The sequence below is a fragment of the Tachypleus tridentatus genome, chromosome 13 (assembly GCF_004210375.1).
Source record: "Tachypleus tridentatus isolate NWPU-2018 chromosome 13, ASM421037v1, whole genome shotgun sequence".
Taxonomy (NCBI): Eukaryota; Metazoa; Arthropoda; class Merostomata; order Xiphosura; family Limulidae; genus Tachypleus; species Tachypleus tridentatus.
The window spans coordinates 26,417,859-26,440,092 of record NC_134837.1 but is presented as its reverse complement, the minus strand read 5'-3'; the positions used below and the strand labels follow the sequence as shown (position 1 = coordinate 26,440,092).

At 30.4% G+C, this 22,234-nt stretch overlaps 1 protein-coding gene across 1 annotated transcript in view; it reads left to right on the top strand.

Annotated features, from left to right (window-relative positions):
- The window catches only part of LOC143239441 (uncharacterized), a 94,039-nt gene extending 72,114 nt beyond the window's left edge, over positions 1-21,925 (top strand). The window contains 11 exon segments of the mRNA XM_076480499.1: positions 983-1,126; positions 2,084-2,161; positions 2,879-2,956; positions 5,131-5,219; positions 7,557-7,773; positions 8,564-8,632; positions 12,818-12,916; positions 13,279-13,492; positions 16,883-16,981; positions 19,624-19,783; positions 20,729-21,925. Of these exon segments, the coding sequence (XP_076336614.1) occupies positions 983-1,126; positions 2,084-2,161; positions 2,879-2,956; positions 5,131-5,219; positions 7,557-7,773; positions 8,564-8,632; positions 12,818-12,916; positions 13,279-13,492; positions 16,883-16,981; positions 19,624-19,783; positions 20,729-21,029 (1,548 nt within the window). The 3' untranslated portion in view covers positions 21,030-21,925.
- Positions 21,926-22,234: the final 309 nt, after the last annotated feature.

The following is a 22,234-nucleotide window of genomic DNA, read 5'->3' as shown; positions in this document are numbered from 1 at the left end:
GTGTCAGTGTGCCTTTATATGTTGTAAACATAATATTTTATTGTGTCATTCTTAGTTTCCATATTTATTTTAATTGAAGAAAATCTTCCTATACAGGGTTTTGTTTTTGCTGTTCATCACATTGCATCTTAATATTTTCATTCACATTACTATTGTAGTTTGTATCTTTGTTGCTTTCAGTCTCGTAGGGCCATCCTATAGAATCTTATGGTAACATTATTTCTTAGATCTGTAGAATATCTTAGTGCTTTAAAATGTTTTTTTTCACATTGAAGATTTTTTCTTATCCAGTTATCATGCTGCATTGATTACTGTTTCACATTTGGTTCACATATTAACTTAAGGACTGCATTAAGCTGTTTTTAAGTTACTTTACATCTGGACTTTTAGAGTCTCTGATGAGAAGCAAGCTGGGAACAGTTATCGGTATTTTAGTCTGTTCAAATATCTTTCCACAATTTTAAAATGATATAAACTTCATTCAGGCTATGTTTTCTCATTCATTTAGTAAAGTTTTACAAAACATAAATGATTGATATTTATCTATATAACTGTAAACTGAAATGCTTTGTGTGTAAAAACTTTGAGATATAATTATAGGTCAATATTTTATGCAGTTGAAGAGCAGTATTTAAGGTGCATTGTCTGAAAAGGACAGTTATTATGTCACTTCTTGGCATCATGTTGGGAGATTCAGTTTTTTTCATTAATCTTGTTATTTTATTCATAATAGTAAATATGAGTTTTATAAAATATTGTATTAAAATTATTGAATATAAGTTTGTGTATTTTGTACAGAATGACCTAACAAATATCAGATTCTATCCACTGGTACCTATATTTGAGAAAAAATGTCTTTAGTTTTAAAACATAACATTCAACTTACACAGTTTATTTGTATGTTTGTTAATATACTCCACAGTAAGTATATATAACATTTTTATTACATCATCTGATATTGAATCTCTTCAATATATTTCAGTTCCAACAAAGCTCAGAACACGCACTGTTCTCAAACTCTGTGGTAGATGTCTTCACCCAATTGACTCAATGTTTTGATGTCATCAGCAAACTGGAGTGTCCAGATCCTGATATTGTAAAGAGGTACATGAAGAGGTTTGCTAAGGTCAGTTTTCTTAATTTTGACTTCATCAATAGTTGAATATTTGCTTAATTAAAGCTGTTTTCAGGAATGTTATAATAATTCCTTATGTTCAAAATGATTATAAAACATACAAAATGTAATTTTTCAAAGACTTGGGGTTGCATTTTATATTTCATGTAGACATCTTAAAAACTACAAACTGATCAAGTACATCACCTGTTTTATTCAGTTTCAACTTAAATTAGCAGTGCAATTTCATCCACTCATCTGACTAAACAGTAATAAAGTGTTTCTTAGCATCATTACCTTCCATGTGCTTGATAACCAAAATATATTTAAACTACTATTTTCATTTCATAATTTACCAGAGCTACCTAACTGACAGATTTTGACAAAGAAATATGTTTATTATTGTCACTCTTTCTATATATTTTCATATATATGTGTATCAATATAAATGTAAACTAGTGTGTTTACAAAGAAATCCTCATCAAAAAGTACCATGTAATGATAGAAAAGACAAACTCCAATTCATTCTAAAGAACATAATACCAGTCTTGTTTTTCTTAAGTTATAAATCACAAACTTTCCTGAATAACATAACTAATGCTCTTGCATTTATAGTTTAGCTATTAATTCCAAGTGAATAAATTATCTAAATTTTTCATGTTTTTGAAGTGAAAAAAAAATTAAAACTGTTCAAATCATAATTAATCTTGGAGAATAAATTTTGTTTCCATTAAAATTGTGAAACTATAAAGTGAAAATGATAAAATATATTCTGTATTTATATTGTTACGTAAAGGTTGAATAGATTAATTTAAGTGAAATGTTGCTACTCAGGTCTCATTTTAATAAAACTATAAACATAAATGAATGTTAAAAATGTCTAATATATTATGAAAAGGATCATATAGAAATCAGAGTGAAAAGTTGTATACAGTTAACTCATTATTTGTTTTTCTTAACCCCCAACAGACAATCCATAAGGTTCTAACAGCATATGCAGACATAGTAAAAAAAGAATTTGAAAAATATGTCAGTCAGGAGAAAACGGTATGGTATTTTGTGTTGTAATATTTCATTGTTATTTACTCAAATATTTTGTGTTTTCAAGAATTTTTATTCATTGCATTTTTTCGTCTTATCTATAAATAATTATTTGCTGATCTAGTGTTTCCATCGACTTTGTGTTACGTAAGTTTTAAGTAAATACAAAGTAAGAACAATACTCTGAACTATATGATTCTAGTTGCTGCTGGTGCTTTATGTAAATGGGCGTATCTATTAATAGGTGCAGGTTAACCCTGTAGTAAAGCTCTGGATTTCAAAACTGGGGAGTCAGAATCAAATTATTGTGATATTACAAGATATTATCCATACTTTAATCTGTAAGTGCATTGTAAGAGTAACATAAATTCCTTAGAGTGGATGGTAGAGTGCTGCCATCTGGTTGATTTCATTCTGATCAACAATTTGAAATTAGGGATTGTGGCAGGTAGCCTTTTTTTGCTTTGCCATAAATACAAGTACCAAATAGTATCCAATAACAGCTATGTAATGATATTTTAAATAAGTACGCAGTACCATCAAGAAATTTGAATTGTGTTCTGTTTTGTTTTTTTTTACTGGTATTCGTAACCACAAACTTCAACATACTGTAAGTACTGTGCAGTCATGTTTTTCTTCAGAAGAGCTAAACCTGTAAAATGATGTTTTTATATGAAGGTCTACTCATGTTATATTATGTAGATTATAATGGTATTTTTTCAGGCCTGTATCCTAATGAACAACATTCAGCAGTTAAGAGTTCAATTAGAAAAGTTGTTTGAGTCCATGGGAGGAGAAAAGGTAAGAATATGAAATAATATGTGTGAGGTTTAAAAGTTTTTTTTTAACCCATGAATTAAGTAAGAAGTTAGAGTAACCAGTTCTACTTGGCATGTGAATATAGTTGGAGAAGCAGTAAAGTGTATTTGAAAATGGTTGTAAAATTATTAGCTCATTGGTAGGAAAAGGAAAGGATAGAAAAGTTTATGGTGGTGGCTGATTTAGTGGCTAGTGTGAATCCATGGTTGGAGAAAGAGATAGAACTAGTTGTGAGGAATTTTTGAAAGCTGTAGTTGTGAGCCTAACTTTTAGAAGAGGAAAACACTTGTTACGATACTTAACTAAAGATATATTTTATACACCTGCAATTATTTCACTCAAGAGATTCTCAAAGGTTTCCACTTTTTTTTTTTTCGAATAAATTATAATTGAAATCACAGGATCCCATTACACTTCATTCCATGCTAGTAACATGGACTTCTGAATCATTTGATAATTGGTAGTGAGTAGAAATGTGAAGAAGCTCTTTAGGTTTATGGTAAAAAGAAACAAATATAACAATTGTTGTGAAGCCTTTTGAGGTGAAAGGTAAAGAATAAGAAATTTAAGGGTTGTGTGTACTCATGGTTGTAACACTAGAAGATACAATGGAAGTGTGTAGGGTAAAAGGGTATCAGATTTCTCAATGTTTAGGAAGAAAATATGTGAGATTTCTCAATGTTTATGAAAAAAAATGTATGAGATTTCTCAATGTTTAGGGGAAAAGATATCAAGTTACTTAGTCTTTAGAAAAAAGGGTATCAAGTTTCTCAGTTTTACGAAGATAAGAAAGATACAAGATTTTTCAGTTTTACAAAGATAAGAAAGATACAAGATTTCTCAGTTTTACGAAGATAAGAAAGATATAAGATTTCTCAGTTTTTGGAAATAAAAGGCATGAGATTTCTCATATTACAAATGAGTTTTACTAATATACATATAAATCAGACTTAAGGATTTGCTAATCAATGAAATAATTTTCATAAAGAATCCCAGGTAATGGGTTTAAGTATCACAATAATATTTTGGAATACATGAATCGTAATGTGGAAGAAAGACAAATCTCTGAAACCTTACAATAACAAATATGAACATTAGATAAACTTCTAAAAATGTGTTAATAGTTTATTAGGAAAAGTGGAAAGAGCAAGTTTTTATAACAAGTATAGTGATCTTCAGGAAAAACTGAACTATAATATATGTTTAGTCTAAGGTTTACTTAGAAGTTTTTGAACTTTTGAGAGCCTAGATAATTAATTTTTGGAAAATACCTAACATAAACTGCCCATTATTTTTGGAGCCTTTACTTCAGTCTGTATTTTATGTTCATTCAAGCTACAATGGTTTAATACCTTTATGTTTGTTAATTTATTTTTATAATAACATAGTTTAATAGAGTTGGAAAAGGGTTTCATAATAAACTTGCATTATCTGATATACTTACAACCTTTTATATAAAATATACTCCTAGTGCCTTAGTAGTTAATCTAAAATCTTATAATACTAAATATTATGTCTTGATACCAGCACAAATAACCCATTTTGTATTTTTGTGCTTAACAAACAAACAATATAAAGCACCTCAAAACGTAACAGATCAAATATTGAACAGAAGTATGTTAACAAGTTTTTAAGTATGTTATCTTCATGAAGGAATTTTGACTCTATAAATAGTAAAACTCAAAGCAAGTGCAGGATGTAGTGAAAATTCCATAACAATAGTTATGTATATAAAAATATTCATATATTACTTGCATATCCCACATGCAAATAATTATATTCAAATAAAAGTAAATCATAAGTTTAATGATCTTTAATTCTTGAAAAAAATGTAAAATTTTTCACAAATCTTCTCCCCACCCCCCCTAAGTTATCATTTTTTCCCTTGGTATAAGAAGATCAAAACCACTACTTGATTGGTTAATAAAAATATTTAACATTACAAAAGTGTGAAAACATTATTTTTTCCAGTTTGATATAATTCCAATGTACATTGACTTATCTTCATTTAGGAAAACATTTTATTGTATTTTTTTATTCTGTTTTAGCCATTTTATTGTTTTCTTACACCTCACTGGATGATTCATTCTGATAACTAAGATATAAGAATTCATGTTTTTATTATCAGTGCTCACACGTTTTTAATATTCTTCCAGCTTGAAAATGATGCAGCCAACATTCTGAAAGAGCTCCAACAGTCACTAAACACCGTCCTAGATGATTTGAGCTCAGTGTTTGCTGTCAGGTTTGTCTTTACTTTAATAGTTTACCCTGTCAGCTAGGGTACAGTTGAATGTCTTTCTAATATGCAATTATGGGACTATAGTTAATATAATAAAATTTGGTACTCTTTACTAGTATATTGCTGTAACTCTGACTGGGACATGGATAGGCAATTGGTGAACCAGGAGCTATATCCATCCTAACAGACACTTTTATGTGGCTCACCACCAGTTTGAGGGCAGACATATTGACTCAGAAAGTACTAGTTCTGGTGCCGCTAGACCAAAATGTTTCTCTCGAGTACCACATTTAAATGTTTATAAAAAAAAAATCATTTCTAAATGTATTTCAGTATTTTTTGCATTAAGGAACTCTAAGAGGTATACCTTAATACATTATACGAGGCATTTAGAATGAATTATATTACTTATGTGTTAGAAAAAAAGAAAAAAATGGATATTTTTATTTTACAACAATAGTATGACTTGTTTTAAAGAAAATGGCATGTTACATGTTTACAAACTGGTACGTGATGTATTTAATATTTTTGAACTGGAGTTTGTTACCTTCTTCTCTAAGTCAGAGGTGTCCATTATTGACTTTGAATAACTGTAGAGTACCTAATTGTGGTTAGTGTGGTACTAGAAGCTTTTAGTTCTTGTTATTATAAAGTGTAAAGTAACTAATTCTGTTAGTCATTAAACTGTGTGTCTGTTAGGTACATGCTGCTAGCAATAAGTGTAAACAGTTAGCAACAATTAATTCTTGTTAGGCATAGATTCAAATCACTAGTAATTTTAAATACAAAAACCTAGAAGTTAACCATAACTTTACTTTGTTTGTATTTGTAAGTAGTTATTTCTGGTTAGTACAAATCCATAAGTAATTATGGTTAATATATTATAAAAGTCAGCAATTCTGGTTAATATACAACTAGAAGTAACTGTAACCTTGGTTAATATATACGTAAGTAAAGAAATATTGGAAATACAAAAGTTATTGAATTTTTGTATGTGAAAAATAATGATTGAAAGTAAAACATCAACAGGAATAAGAACCTTTGATCTAATTTAATTTCAAATCAAATACAAAATCTTGTAATTTTCTACTTCCAATATTTGGTTTACATGTTACTCCTAAGTTATAAATTTATACTAAAATCATGTTCACAAATGCACTATTATTATTGATCATTAATTAATTATGTTATAATTGTTAAGTAATAACCTAAAGATGCTGCCTGACTTAGTGTCAAATGTATATTTTATTGCATGAAATATTTGATAACTTCTAAAAATGAATATGAAGCCCATTCTATCAGTTAGTTTACTACTTGTTATTCAGGTATACTGGTGAGTGAAAGACAACTAAAATCATCATATGTATTTGTGGCTTCAATCTGCTACAAATACCAAGTAAGCATTGCATTATGGAAGTAGAAAATCTTCATTAGTCAGTAACTACTTCTAATCCAGTGAAAATATGTTTCAAAGTGTTACACACTTAAGAAAATAGTAAATATATGTGTACTCATAGTCTACAATATAAAGTTCCACTAGTGATGTCAACACAAATTGATATACATTTTTATATATATACCATACGTGGATTACGTGTAGTACATTTTAAGCTGAAAAAATGCTGTATTCTGGTATCTTAAAAAAATATATTAATCTGTGTATTAGCACCCATTTTTCTACTTTGTCTAATTTTTATTCAATACTTCAAACTTTTGTATTAATCTGTTAATCACTTCAGTATTGTATTAATTAAAAACTAATTTTTATTACAGAGATCTAGATATAAGAGAAAATCCTTATAAAATACCAGTGTGCCTTTAATTTCAGATATTTCTTCTGTTCATTAATATTACAGGTAGGCATAACAAAATTCAGTTCCAAATTAAAAGTCTAATAACTTGGCATTATTGCTAGTATATAGCTGGAAAGAACTAATTCTGATAAGCAAATGGATAGAAAATAATATCTGTTTAGCATGTAAATAGAAGTATAGATTTGATTAGTATACGCTAAAGCATTTAATATGATTAAAATACAGTAGTACATAACTCATTATTTTTTGACAGAACTGGAAATAACTGTAATTATGGTGACTTTACATGAGAAGCAGGTTCTTGTAATCGATATGCAGTGTGTGTGGTAATTGTGTGTCTAATTAGCCCAGAACTACATAGGTAAAGGTGATATTATTGTGCTTCTTCATATGTAGTTTATTACTAATGTAAATTTAAAAGGTACAGCTATAATAATACTGTTGGTTTATGCCTAAAAGTAATGTTAGAAAATTAGATGAAAGTCAGTTGTATTCAGTTTCTAAGTTTGTTTGTTTTTAATTCAAGTTTGGAGTCTACAATCAAACAAAGTATGCAAGAGTTAAATGGGCTGCTTGCTGCTGTAAAGGGAAGTGGACAAGTGGCAATGAATCAGAATGCACAGCGGTCAGAAGTGACTGCCGAGGCTGATCACATACTTCATCCAATTATGGACATTCTCGATGGAAAATTAACCATGTTTGCCCAAGTTTGTGAGCGAACTGTTCTGAAAAGGCTTCTCAAGGTATGTGTTTTACCATTCTCCATTAGTTTGTACACAAAGTAATATTGGAAATGGTCATGGTGTAAGTTATTAAGTCAGCGTGTTAATGAGAAAGAACTGTTCAAGCTTTGGCTGTGTTTTAACACTGTGTTTGCAAGCATGATAGTGTTAGTAGCACTTGGATATATGATTGTATGTGCATGATAGTGTTAGTAGCACTTGGGTATATGATTGTATGTGCATGATAGTGTTAGTAGCACTTGGGTATATGATTGTATGTGCATCATAGTGTTAGTAGCACTTGGGTATATGATTGCATGTGCATGATAGTGTTAGTAGCACTTGAATGTATAACTGTATATGCTGAAAAGTTACTCCAGGTTTGTGTCAATCTTTAGGTATTCATAAATGTAGCTTAAAAGTTTCCCAAGATGTAATATTACTCAGGTTTGTATGTATGTAACAAGGTTTAGACTCGTCTCTGCAGGTTTAAAATGTGTGAATATATTGTAAGTGTTATTTAATCATACTTCCAAACATATTTTAGGAATTGTAAGAAATATTATTTAAGCTTTTCACTGATTTGTTAGTTCTATATATATAACAAGTTTATAAATGTTTTTGATGTTTCTTCTTTAAATATTTCCAAACATATACCTTTAACATTTTTTTATTAAATTAAGAAACCTTTCACAATAATATAGTTTATATAGTAATTAAAAGAGCTATGCAGCTCATAAACTTAAAAAGACAGTGGCACAAATAATAGTTTAATACTATATTTGTTTAAAGAACTTGATTTTCTTTCCAGGAATTATGGAAAATTGTGATGCACACAATGGAAAAAACTGTTGTTTTGCCACCAATCTCAGAAAAAAATGTAAGTTTTTTTGTTTGTTTGTTTTTTAATATATTTTTCTGAATAAATGGAACATGGCTATATTTTGTCTTTGGAAACTTAATATAACCCTGAGGGTGTGAATTATGAAATGTTCAATTGATGTTGGTATAAGACATTTTAGAGATGAATTTTTTAATTTATAATGAAATATGTTTCAGTAATTTATGCACAATAATAGGAGGATCAAATCTTATTAGTGGTGTTGTTGTTTTTTCTTCTCCCTCTTCCTTAAAGTATCACTTATCACATTAGCAATGTACATAGTTATTCCAACACTACTGGTTGCTTACTGATATCTTAACTGTTACTGCTAAATGTAAAGAACAGCTATCAAACTTCATTCATTTTATTAATTATTAATACTTTGGATCTAAAAATTAACATTCATAACTTAAGGAAGTTGATTTAGCACTTTTTCTTCCCAGAGATGCTTTTGAAAAATCTTGTAAGAACCAAAATTAAATGTGTGATGTTTTTCCTGCCTGTTGTATTTATTTAGTAATTAATCATGGAAAATCTACTGAACCAGAAATTGTATTTCAAATTTGAATGCTGCATTTAATCATAGTTTTTCTAAACATTTTGTTTCCCAGGGTAATGTCTCTGAGCCTGTTAAATACTGACAGTTTTTATATCTTCAGATTGCCATTTTGATATCATCTAAATATATTCTTTTACTTAAAATTATGTTAACTTAGAAAAATGGGTTCAAACAACAGGTAGATTAGAACCTTCTAAAATACTTTCAAAAGTTATAAATCAATTTTCCGTGTCTTTTATTCTGTCTTCAAAATTGATTTTGTCAAACATACCACATAGAAAGGCCACAATAAGACATTTTCTTGCATATTGTTTTCATAGTTTATTTTGTCTAAACTACCAAGTTCAAATAAAATATTTATTCAGAGAAATAATGTTTACAATAAATCATGTTTCATGTCCTCAAGAATACCTGTACTAAATAATGCTCTTGAATGCTTATACTAAATCATGTTCTCTAGAACATATTAAATCATGATCCCTGGAATGCATGTACTATATCATTTCCCTAGTATGTTTATCATAAATCACGTTCTTTAGAATAAATTACTAAATCCTGTTTCATGTTCTCTTCAATGCTTATAGTAATTCTTGTTCTATAATACATGTACTAAATCATGTTTCGTCTTTATCTGAATGCTTATACTAGATCATGTTCTCTACAATGCTTATACTAGATCATGTTCTAGAATGCTTACTAGAATACTTATGTTAAATCTCTAGAATACATAAACTAAACCATGTTTTATTTTTACTTGAATGCTTATGCTAAATCACATTCTCTAAAATGCTTATACTAAATCATGTTCTTTTGATTGCTTATACTAAATCATGTTCTAGAATACTTTACTAAATCATGTTTTAAAATGCCTAAACTAAATCATATTCTCTATGAGGCTTGTACTAAATCATATTCTAGAATGAATATACCAGGCCTCAACAAATATTTTTTTTAGCAGCTAGCTCAAAACTCGGAAGCCAGTTGTGCCTCACCAAACTTCATTACTATTTGTAGTGAGAAATGGGGACTACACAAGTTCCTTGATTATCCATGCCTCCCTTATCCATGATCCTAGATTATGTTTGTTTGTTTTTTTTCCAAAATAATTGCATCATTAACGTTTTAGACAATATATGTTTTTGGAAAAATTGTTGCTCACAACTTAATTTTGATTACCAAAGTCCAGATGTTACATCTGGGGTTTTCACATGCAGGATTTGATGAGCATTCAAATCATAAGTTGGCTGGTTCAAGTCTAGCCTTGTTTCTTTTATTTTAAGCTGTTAAGACAAGAATATAAAGTATTTGTGGCTTGGTTAACTTTGTTGTATTACTGATTAAAAAGATAGCATACAAAAACACAGAAAATACACATTAAAATTTATTAGATTTCACTGAGCTTCAATTTTTGCCTGCTGTTCTATACTGCACCTAAACATCCTTTAACCACAGATGCTTGTTCCAGTTATTATGTTACTATTTGAAATAGTCTGAAACTGCATTTAATGATAATTTAAATTTAGAAGTTATTTCAATGTCAATATTTATCAAATTTATGATATTTGCCAACAAGATTGATACATACAAATATATTTTAATATACAAGTAATAATTTGGTTTGTAATAACTATTATTGTAAAAGTTATTACCAAAGTTTTACAAGCTTACAAACAATGCTGAGTCATTTATCTGGTCTGTAACTGGATATCTTATTGGGGGTTTACAGTAAGTAAACTAATTTTGAGTTGATATAGGTACAATTCACTTAATGAGAGCTAGCTAGCTCTGTATCGACTTTTCTACTGATGATAATATTTTTGTAAAAATATTAATGTCCAATGTGAATCCGCTGAAGTCTGTAATGTTCAATATCCATGAATGTTCCCAGTCAAAATATCTGCACTTCCCGATTACTAAGTGTTAATCACAGTTATAGCTTCCAATGTTTTTAGTATACTAACTATAGCAAACCAGTAATATAAACTATTTCTTGGCACATCACATTGGTCACATTTATAGGTGATAAGAGAGTTTCTAGACATTTCAGCTTGCACAACAATACTGATAATACACTAGTGTTTATGTACACACATATATTGTTGATTCTTACAGTCAAGAATCTTCTACAACTTTATAGAGTAGGCAGGAATTTCACAATACAAATTTAACAGTATAAGGTATATACATCTCAAAATATAAATTTAACTTAAACATCAATATTAAAATAGATATATGATAATAAATCCTTCACAAATTTCTTTTGGAATGTTTTCCAGTTACGCACTATCTTCTCTACATATAATTTATGCCTTTAGTACGTTTTAACAAAGGCTTTTTTGTAATAATTCCCAAGCATAGATTTGCACTAACTTTTTACTGATATTTCACAAGCACTAATAGAATGCAAATGCACTTCTGTGTCTACAGCAGATGAAAGTGCTAAACTTTAGGAGCTATTTATGCCAATGCTAGTTATTAAATTCAACTAAAATTGGAATGGGTGCTCAAAAGGGGAAGCATTATAGGACAGTAAGTGGAACTGGACTCTTGTAACTCTCAAACTTTGGAGAAATTGAGCGTGACTGACTTGGCTTTTATCGTTATGACTGCGATGACGTTTATAAATTTTCATGATAATTTGATTAAACAACAGCAAAAATATTATAATTGAATTTTGAATTAGATTAAACAGTGAACTAGCTAGTACTCTAATTAATCAATTATCTACTGTTTCTGTTATCCATGATTTTTTGCTTTCCTTGGAACACCGCAAATAACTAAGGCACCAGCATATATATATTTATTTACATAGCAACAACTGCATGCTGATAATCACATGATGTGAACAAACTTGATAGTGTTGTCTGAACTTAACTGTCTTTGGTCCATCTAAGTCCAAACATATGCACTGATTGGTTGAATTGACAGAAAGAAGAAAAACAAAATGGCACAAATTTAGTAATGTGTTATACAACTGCAACACTTCATTTCTAAAATAAAGTGAAGAAGTGATAAATCTGCCATTAATATTTACATTCAATTTAGGACTCATGAAACATGAACATAGTTCCAGACTTCTGAGAACCCAGAATTGTTCTAGATTTGAATGAAATGGAAGAAAATACTAGGTGGCACAATGAAATGTGAAGTCTCCATGGTGACCTGGCACTCAGGATTTGTTGAGGCCTGGCATATACAAAATCATATTCTCTAGAATGGTGATTTTGAATCAGTGGTTCCTTACCTTTTTATCACAAGGAACCCCATTTATTATCCCCCCTCTCCAAAGATCCTAGGTTTTTGAAAAATTCTGTATACTGAACAAACTGTTTTTATTAACTTATAATTAACTCATTTTCCAATTTTTCACTATTAAATAAGAGACATATATCACTGATTGTGCAATTAAAAAAACAGTAATATTAAAAACTTAATTTTTTAATGAAATGGTATTACCTCCATGGACCTACAGGGGTCCAAGAATCACAGGTTGGGAACCACTGAATTAAATGCTTGAACCAAATCATGTTCTCTAGAAAGCTTATACCAAATCATGTTCTCTAGAAAGCTTATACTAAATCATGTTCTCTGCCTTTCTCTCTGTCACTCTTTCCTTTTCTTAGCTGATCTTGCCCAACCTGCCAAATGCCAAAATTGAAGATATGTCTAGATTATTCAGAAACCATGTGACAGCAAACAGGTTACCAACATTAGGTGTTATGGTGAGTAAATAACATGAATTATACAGCATGTTGGACTTTACTCCTTTCTCACATTCTTCCATAGATTAGACAAGTTTTTGTTTGAAATTTGTTTTTGTTGTTTTTATGATGACGTAGAGCTATTAACATCGATGGCATGTGTCTTGTTTTTGTTTCTGTATGTATGTTATGGTGTAGAGCCATGAACATTGATAACACCTACCTTGTTTTTTGTTTCTGTGTTCGTGCTATTTACCATCTCTAATTATCAGTCTATCTACATTTAAAATGACTTTTGACAGTCTTTTTTAAGTTGTAAAAGAAGCACTTCTTGACAAACTTGTTTTACTGTATTAATACAAGTCTGTTCCTTTTCTTTTCAGGAAGTAGAGAAAAATCTTACACCTAAGCAGTGTGCTGTGTTGGATGTGGCCTTGGATACTATTAAACAGTACTTTCATGCTAATGGAAATGGACTGAAGAAGGCATTCTTAGACAAGAGTGCTGAACTTCAGTCGTTACGTTACGCCTTGTCGCTCTATACGCAGACAACTGACACTCTGATCAAAACATTTGTCAGTACACAGACCAAACAAGGTAGCATGTTTTATTTAAAATTGTGTAGTACACAGACCAAACAAGGTAGCATGTTTTATTTAAAATTGTCAGTACACAGACCAAACAAGGTAGCATGTTTTATTTAAAATTGTCAGTACACAGACCAAACAAGGTAGCATGTTTTATTTAAAATTGTCAGTACACAGACCAAACAAGGTAGCATGTTTTATTTAAAATTGTCAGTACACAGACCAAACAAGGTAGCATGTTTTATTTAAAATTGTGTAGTACACAGACCAAACAAGGTAGCATGTTTTATTTAAAATTGTCAGTACACAGACCAAACAAGGTAGCATGTTTTATTTAAAATTGTGTAGTACACAGACCAAACAAGGTAGCATGTTTTATTTAAAATTGTGCAGTACACAGACCAAACAAGGTAGCATGTTTTATTTAAAATTGTGTAGTACACAGACCAAACAAGGTAGCATGTTTTATTTAAAATTGTGTCACTCAGTTTCTCAAATACTTAAACTTTTACCAAGGTATCTGTAGTAGGTGAACAAAACAATTTAAAATATTGAACTGTGTGTCACAATACGTTAAAGAAAACTGAAGTGTCTGTAATATTTAGAAGTGATCTTGTACTTTGTTTCTTCCTTCACACAAATCACTTTAATCAAGACAGAATAAGTTGGTTTTCCATCCAACCAATTTTTTGTTTACTCTATTTTTTTTTTACTGCTGCAACTTTGATCAAAATTTTATATGACTAAACATGTAAGTTATTGTATTTAAACTTAATGTTTCATTTATAAAACAAGGAATATAGCTGTTCCAGTAACATTTTAAGGATTTTTTTATTTTCAAAAAAGAATTCTGTGAAAAGCAAGTGTTTCAGTTTACAAGTAAAACTCATTAAAAATATGTCAAACCAACAAGGTAGATCCTGTGGATATAAAGACTCAAGACATTTTAGGTGACTTAAACTTAGTGTAAATTTTCTTTAGAACTTTGTGAATTTATCTCAAATTGTTGCTTTTGTCACAATGATTGTATTTTGTATTTCAAAACATTATAAATATATTTCTTCATCATAAAAAATATGATAAATATTGAACATGTATCAACTTTTAAGATTCAGTTTATTGCTTTTGATAGATAATTCAAATTCCAACAAGTAAGTATTCTAAGGTTTTGATAATGACATATGAATTAGTTTGTGTGAAATCAAATATCTTAAAGTAAACTGAAGCATCATGAAAAATAAATAAATGTGTTCATGTTTATTCATTTAACGTTCATACCTTTTCCTGGTGACATTTGCACTTTACACATGTCATTCTTTCTTAAACCTGAACCAACAAAGGCTATGATTGATTTCAACTATCCCACACTTAGCACATTGGTTGAAACTATCTACACAGTAACAACTACAGAGAGAAGAAAGAGAGATTCCAATATAGTACTTCCCTTTACTCACAAGATTAGTTTTTCCCATTTTGTGCTGTCCTTTATACACAAACGTTTTTATAATGCATGTCACAAACTTTCTACCCTTATTGGAATCAAAGATTCCAGCCTGTCTCTCATGCAAATTATCACAGGTTATCTCTCCACCAGTAGGAGACTGTTACTATCACATGATGCATGTAACTCCCTCTGTGTACCACTATTGAACCGTAACTTCATCACCCACTTCTGTGGCATTGTGTTTCCCTATTTACCTGGTTGGTATCACTTTCCTGACTTATCCTCTCCCATTCAAATGTGATCCTCTCATTTTCTGCCCTGAATCCTTACACGTTACACAAATGGACAAAGAGTAAATCTTGACCAGAAATGATGCTATTCCTATTCAGATCTTAAGATCTGATTTTCTCATCTACACAGGTATCCTTTGAATGCTTTGGGGTGTATGTCTGTTCTTCCCTCACACTAGTCCCTCTCTCTTTCCAATGTGGAATTCTAACCACTTTTGGGAGAAGAGGGGAAGTAACACGTTCGAAGTTATAATTTTCCTACATTGAAAATGTATTTCCGATAGGTACCTCCTACCGCTCAAACTGAACACCCTTTTCCCCAAATCTCCCAGTGTTTATGTCTTCTTCCAAATATCAAAGTGATGGTTTGGTATTGATACATAGAAGGAGCCACGTACATCCTGTAATAGTAGTACTCTTTTATTTGTTGAGAGATGATGAATGATAACTTTTATGAGAGACATGTTGATTCTGATAAATAGGTGTGGAAGGGTTGAAGCAATCAAAAAAAAAAAATGTTTGTATATAGAGGGCAGTGCAAAATGGTAAAAGCCAATGTTGTGAAAAAGGAAAATACCTATCAGACATACATTTTCCACATAAGAAAATTATAACTCTGCACATCTGTTTAGAGATATGTATAGCTGCCAAAAAGGGATAGTTGCCCCATATTTAAATATCTTTTGTGTAGATGATATTTGACATGGAGAACTAAAACATGTTGTTACCTGGTCATCTGCGTGCTGTGTAGATATACTGTTCACATACATTTCAACATTAATTAGAAACAATTAAAATTATTATCCAGGTCAGCTAACTTCAGTAGCATTCTGTATTATGCTTAAAATGTACTGTCACCATAACTGTAAGGAACTGTAAAGTGTTATTTAACCAACAGAAGGTACAGAACCACTCGGTAGTAAAAGCTGAGTCAATAGGTGATCAGGAGCAGCTGTTGGAATCGTTTTTTTCCATTCATCCTTGCAACCCAAGAAAGGGTAAAGCTCTTTACTGTATTTGGCCAGGTAAGTAAGATCAGATGCAAGGATGATAAGTTTTGATCTGGAATGAAAATCATCAAGGAAATATCTATAGCATCTACTGATTCCTTCAATATACCAGAAAGTTTGCACAGAGTTTTCAAAACAAACTGGACATGTTGCTCTATGTTATCTCAAGGGCATTTAAATGTATAAAAAGTATTATACATCCTGAGTGACACCAATATTTCAGTGAAAACTGATGACAATTTCTAATATGTTTTATATCCTTGAAAAAATACTCACAAAAGTACAGATGCACAAAATATATATTTATGCCTGTTCTACCTCAGCAGTTAGAGGTCTGTTCACAAGTAGGATACTTAATGGGTAGTTGAATATATACTTGAAAATGTAGTTTGCTTTATAAATTATAGTACCTGAGTATGTATTATTCCATATTTTAGATGAAACTTTGGTTTTTTTGGCTATAAACAATAGAGTTGTTTCACCTTACTTCTAAATGTGATGTGTGGCCTGGTTTATTAATGTGAAGCAACATAACTTTTGTAAAATAATAAAACATTTAATATGTATTTCTTACAGTATTCCAGAACAGGTCTTTCCTTTTCTTCAGCAAACATGGTTAGTACTATAATAAAACACCTGTTTGTGGTATTTTACAGAGATTCCAGCCAGTGAGGAAGGAAGTGTGGGTGAAGTATCTGTTCAAGTTGATCTCTTCACTCATCCAGGCACTGGAGAACATAAAATTACTATTAAAGGTAACGAGAATTTGTTTTTTTAAATTACGTTTGTTTTATTTTCTAATGATAAAAACTGTTTTTATAATTTACCTGAATTATACTCTGATCATGTACAACAATATGTTGAACATCAAAATATTTTCTTTGTCGGTTTTAAAGACTTCTTTACTTTGGCAGTATTTTCATTAGTGGATTTAGAGATAAGTTTACAGACTAGCAATGTTTAAATCCAAGATTTGGTTTCCTGTGGTGGAGAGAACACAAACACTCCATTTTGTACTAAAACAAAACAAAAACAAACTTTTGTCAGTATAAAAAGTTACCTTTAAATTCAAAGGTTTTAAACCAGTATCTTTCATATGTGGATATTTACTACTTGGAATTAGAAGTAGGTAATTGTAATGAACAGTCATTTTATATAATTAATACTTGAAATCAGTTGTACTTGGTGAAACTCCATAATACTTGAATTAAGGAAATCAAAGACAGTTGTACAGTTGACAAACATTTCATTTATTACAACGATGGTTTTGTCTAGCAATATCAAGGCCAAGATAAATAAAATGTATATGAAACATATGCTTTTAAATAAACAGTGCGTACTTGGCTTTGAAAAAACATATGCTTGATAAATATTATTAGAGGAACAAAATGTATCTAACTTCAGTTGCAAAAAACCTAATCAATTTATGAAGTAAATCTTTAAACTGTAAACTTATAAAGTGCATAATAATTAAATAATATTACATGCACCAATGTACGTAAAAATGTGTTCTTTGTTTACTGTTTTTGATAACTCTGGTCCAAAAAGAGCTACATGATATTGAATTATTTGACTACACTTTGATATAAAAGTTGGTACTGTGGAATTAAATTTAAAAATATGTTTAAAAAGTTGAATTTTCAGCTTTTGTCATATTTTTAATGTTGCTTTTGAAGATGAGAGTAAATTAGTGATGATGAGAAACCCACTTGAAGTATAAATGTATCTGAAGATTGCTGGTATGGATATTAAAACAGAGAATAATGTTTCGACCTTCTTAGGTCAACTTCAGGTTAACCTGCTGTCTTGAGATAAAAGAGGGTAAACTGTTTGGTAAAAGCTTTTGTTGCCCCAAGGGGTATGAAGAACTTTATAAACTGGGACCAAACCAGAAAACGACAAGTAAAAATAAGTGTAGGTCAAGGATCTCCTCAGGCCATGAAAAGCTGGATGGCTTTAAGATGGTCTAAAATGTGCAGTTGAAACTAATGTTCTTGACCTCGAAGGTCTTCTGTATCCAAGAAAATAGTAAAAACCAAAACAAAAAGTGAATAAACAGCCTTTTAGATAAAACAGGAAACATAGTGTGCTAAACTATTACATTTTCCTGAAAACAAATTTTCAGTTGTTTCTGTTGTACACATAGTAAGTTTAATTAAAATACAGACGTTGGAAAATTCAAGTGAACTGTTATGAATGTAGGATTTTAAGTTATTACACGGAAAAATTTCACTTTTTGATTATAAGTTAATTATAAAAATTGAATTTCTCTCTATCTTGCAGCTAACATGACTGCTTACCAAATCTCACTGTTTCAGGAAGGAAATCTCTAAGAGTGATAAGAAGCTTCCTTGTTGGTCAGAATTGTAGATAGACTAGTATCTCAACCAGTGATAATTCTGAGAACTACATGCATGATTAGTGGTACCATAAAAAATATTTAATGATTGTACTAGTGACTGATGGGTTGTAACCATACTAACACAGCATTGTGGCAGTGAGGCAGTTTTAAAAAGATACTGGTCCACTGTTGACGGTATGCCTCTGGTTACCTGTAAAAATGTATATTTCTCATTCATCTCTTCCTTACAGAAATAGTTACTATTGTAAATAAATAATAATTTGTTTATTAAAAAAATAGTAATAAGCATTCCTAGAGGAACACCTTTTTTAGAAAAATAACTGAAGATCTGTTAACTAGTTGTCCTGTCACTCATAGAAATGGAATAATACTTATGGTAATGTGTGCATCCTTGTGTCACTTAACGCATTGTAATTAGATGTGTAGCTATCTGTTTAAAGAAGATTAAGCAAGTAAAATAAAGCAACAATACATACAGTACATGTAGTTTTCAGTAAACTAAATATTTTATAGAGAACTAGCATGATGGGTGAAAAGCCAAAAAAAAATCCCAGATTGAATTTTTTTAATGCTACTCTGAGCTTATGGAAAGTACCACCACTGTGTTATATCCAACAACACATACAATACATGTAGTTCTCAGTAACCATTTTTGTATTGGTTCATTTTTAAGATGGTTCCTCTTTTAGCAGCTTTGGTTTCTTTCTGGGCAATATACAGCTTTATTTTTTACATTTTGCAAAACCTGATGTTATTTTTGGTAACAGATTTAACACAATACAAATGGAACACTATATACTAATATGTCCCTTGGCATATTGCAGATTCACATAGCAGAACCATACAAGTTACATTTAATTGACCAGATGCCAGAGTTACTGCTTTCACGTACACAGGTTCATGCTCCATGTTCTACACTGCTGCACAGTACATTGTAAAACTTTTATAATTACAGAAGTATATAGTTTATGTTTTACTATTCTTTCTTTCTTCTTTTTTTTGACTAGCCAAATTAACGTTGGTAATGTTTTCTAGTGGTTGCAGCAAACGACCTTCGCTGGCCAAACACCAGCATGTTTCGACCATTTGTCGAAGTCAACCTGATAGGTCCCAATCTGAGCAACAAGAAACGGAAACATGCTACTAAATCGAAAAACAATAACTGGTCTCCAAAATACAACGAAACTTTCCATTTGTAAGTATGAACTAATTGATCACGTATAGGAGCTCAGCAAAAAGAAATGTTTCATGTGAAGATAATAGAATAAGACCTTGTTGTTTTTCAGTAATAGATCTTGTATTTAATTGAAGTTTAATAAGTTTTACTTTTAACTGCAAACATTGTTGGCCAATAAACAGTTTAATTGTGCCATGTTGTTATAACTTGTAATGTAATATCATGTTTCTATGTCGTCTAATGCATCATTATACAGATATGTGATTTAATATTAAGAATTATCCTTAGGACGTTTAGTGCATCATACCTCTCACAGATTGTTTTAATGATAGCCAGACTGAGTTACTCTACATAACATTAAACATGATATATGAAATAAAGTTTACTTTCATACAGAAAACATTTATTGGAGTTTAGAAATGTTCTACACTATTTTCTTTTCAGCTTTAGAGAGAATGTCTGTACAGACAACTGTGTGCTTGTTTTTTTAATTTTGGCCCACTTTCACAAATTTTATCATTAGTAGGGATATGGAAAGACATCTAATATTAAAATATTAACATGACTGATAATTAATAGCACTAAAATAGGACAACTAAGTTCATCATAAAACACTTTACTGTTATTTATTTTTAAAATCAAAACTTGAAATACTTTTTATTAATTCTTTAAACAATGGATTGCTTTATATTGAGGTTGAACATTTGCATTTCAGTTGTTTCACTGTTTAGTACACCATCAACTGAACAAACCCTAAGATTGTCACATGTATTAAATAATTTTGAGGATATACAATTGTCTTGTGAACCAAGAGTTACCTTCTTGCATGTACCATATATTTTACTGATCTTTAGAATCAGTTTCAGACTGATTACTCCTTCTCTTTTCATACTTGATTCACCAATAAAACGTGTCATGTAAGGTAAATAAAGCTGTTATCTATGAGTTGAATGTTTATTTCAGTATTATTGGAAATGAAGAAGAGCCTTCATCGTTCGAGCTACATGTTTGTGTCAAAGACTACTGCTTCGCTCGAGACGACAGACTAGTGGGTGTGGCTGTTATGCAGCTCCGAGACATTATAGAACAAGGAAGCTGTGCATGTTGGCTCCCTCTCGCTCGTCGCATACACATGGATGAAACAGGCTGGACAATTTTGCGAATACTTTCACAGCGGACCAATGATGAAGTAGCCAGGGAATTTGTCAAGCTGAAGTCCGAGATTCGAAATGACGAAAACTTGCAACAAGCACTAAAGAATTAAATGGCTGAGAAGTCTGGGTTCTAACCTAGGATTCTTGGTCCTACATACTTTAAGCTTGGGTTTTGGGTTACTATAATTTTGGTTCAGTGACTGAAGCAGAGCTTCCAGATTTGCTCACCTAGTATGTTTGGGAGTGCATGTTGGTGAAGGTAATATGGTGTAGATAGATAAAGTAATAATGTTTTTCAAGCTTTTATATCTTGATCTGAAGGTTGTAAAAGATGTATACTAATATTTAAAGTTTTCAAAGTTGCTTTTTGTTTAAAAGTGGGCTTTTTTCCAACATGCTACATATCCAGTGTAGTATGTGGCTTTTGAGGTGTTGCAAATAATTCATATTTCTGAAAGTCACTTTCTAGTCTAGACCTTCATCATCACGGGTCTTTTCTTGCATGCTGTGAATATCTGAAAGTTGAAAGTCTATTTTTTATAACAAAGTATGTTGTTGTAGTGGTGTAAAAGATCTAGTCAAGAATGTGAACCTAGTCACAAAATTGTACTATTTGTGCCAATCTGAACTCCCATAACTTCTTTATTAATGATCTCAATTTTTCTGAAAATTAGATCTAGTCACGTGGTTTATAAGTCTATATTTTTTGTCTCAAATGCACATTCCTGTAAAGTCAAATATGTATGTTTATTATGTAGTTATTTCAAGGTTTCAACTCCTTCTGAATTTTTTAAATGAGTTGCATTTTCGATATAATATAATTAAGGATCTTTATATGGTTGTTATTATAAGTGGAGAATGAAATGTTTATAAGTATTACTGGGAATTTGCTGGTAATAATTGTTTAAATATTTACTTGTTTTCTCTTACTGTTTTCAAATTCTAAATTCCTGATGTGAGTGATAATATGTAGATTAAGAATCTGGTTTAGAAGCTAAGTTGAAAATTAATGGTTTAACTGCTTGTACATTCCACATTTATAAAAAAAAAAAAAAGGAAGACTTTAGCTGAAATAGTTACCATATTAGGAAATGAAAATGTTCATAACTATCATAAGAGTCACATTATAAAAACCATCTTGTTTTTTTATTCTTATTATTAAAGGAGTAACTCTGCCAAATCGTAATTAACACATTTTGTGATTAAATTCCTGGAGAAAATGTTTAACCTCAAGTTGACTTATTGTGCACTGAGTTTACTTATTACAAATATAGTTTTTATTCTGATTTTATCTCAACGTTGCACATTCACTAAG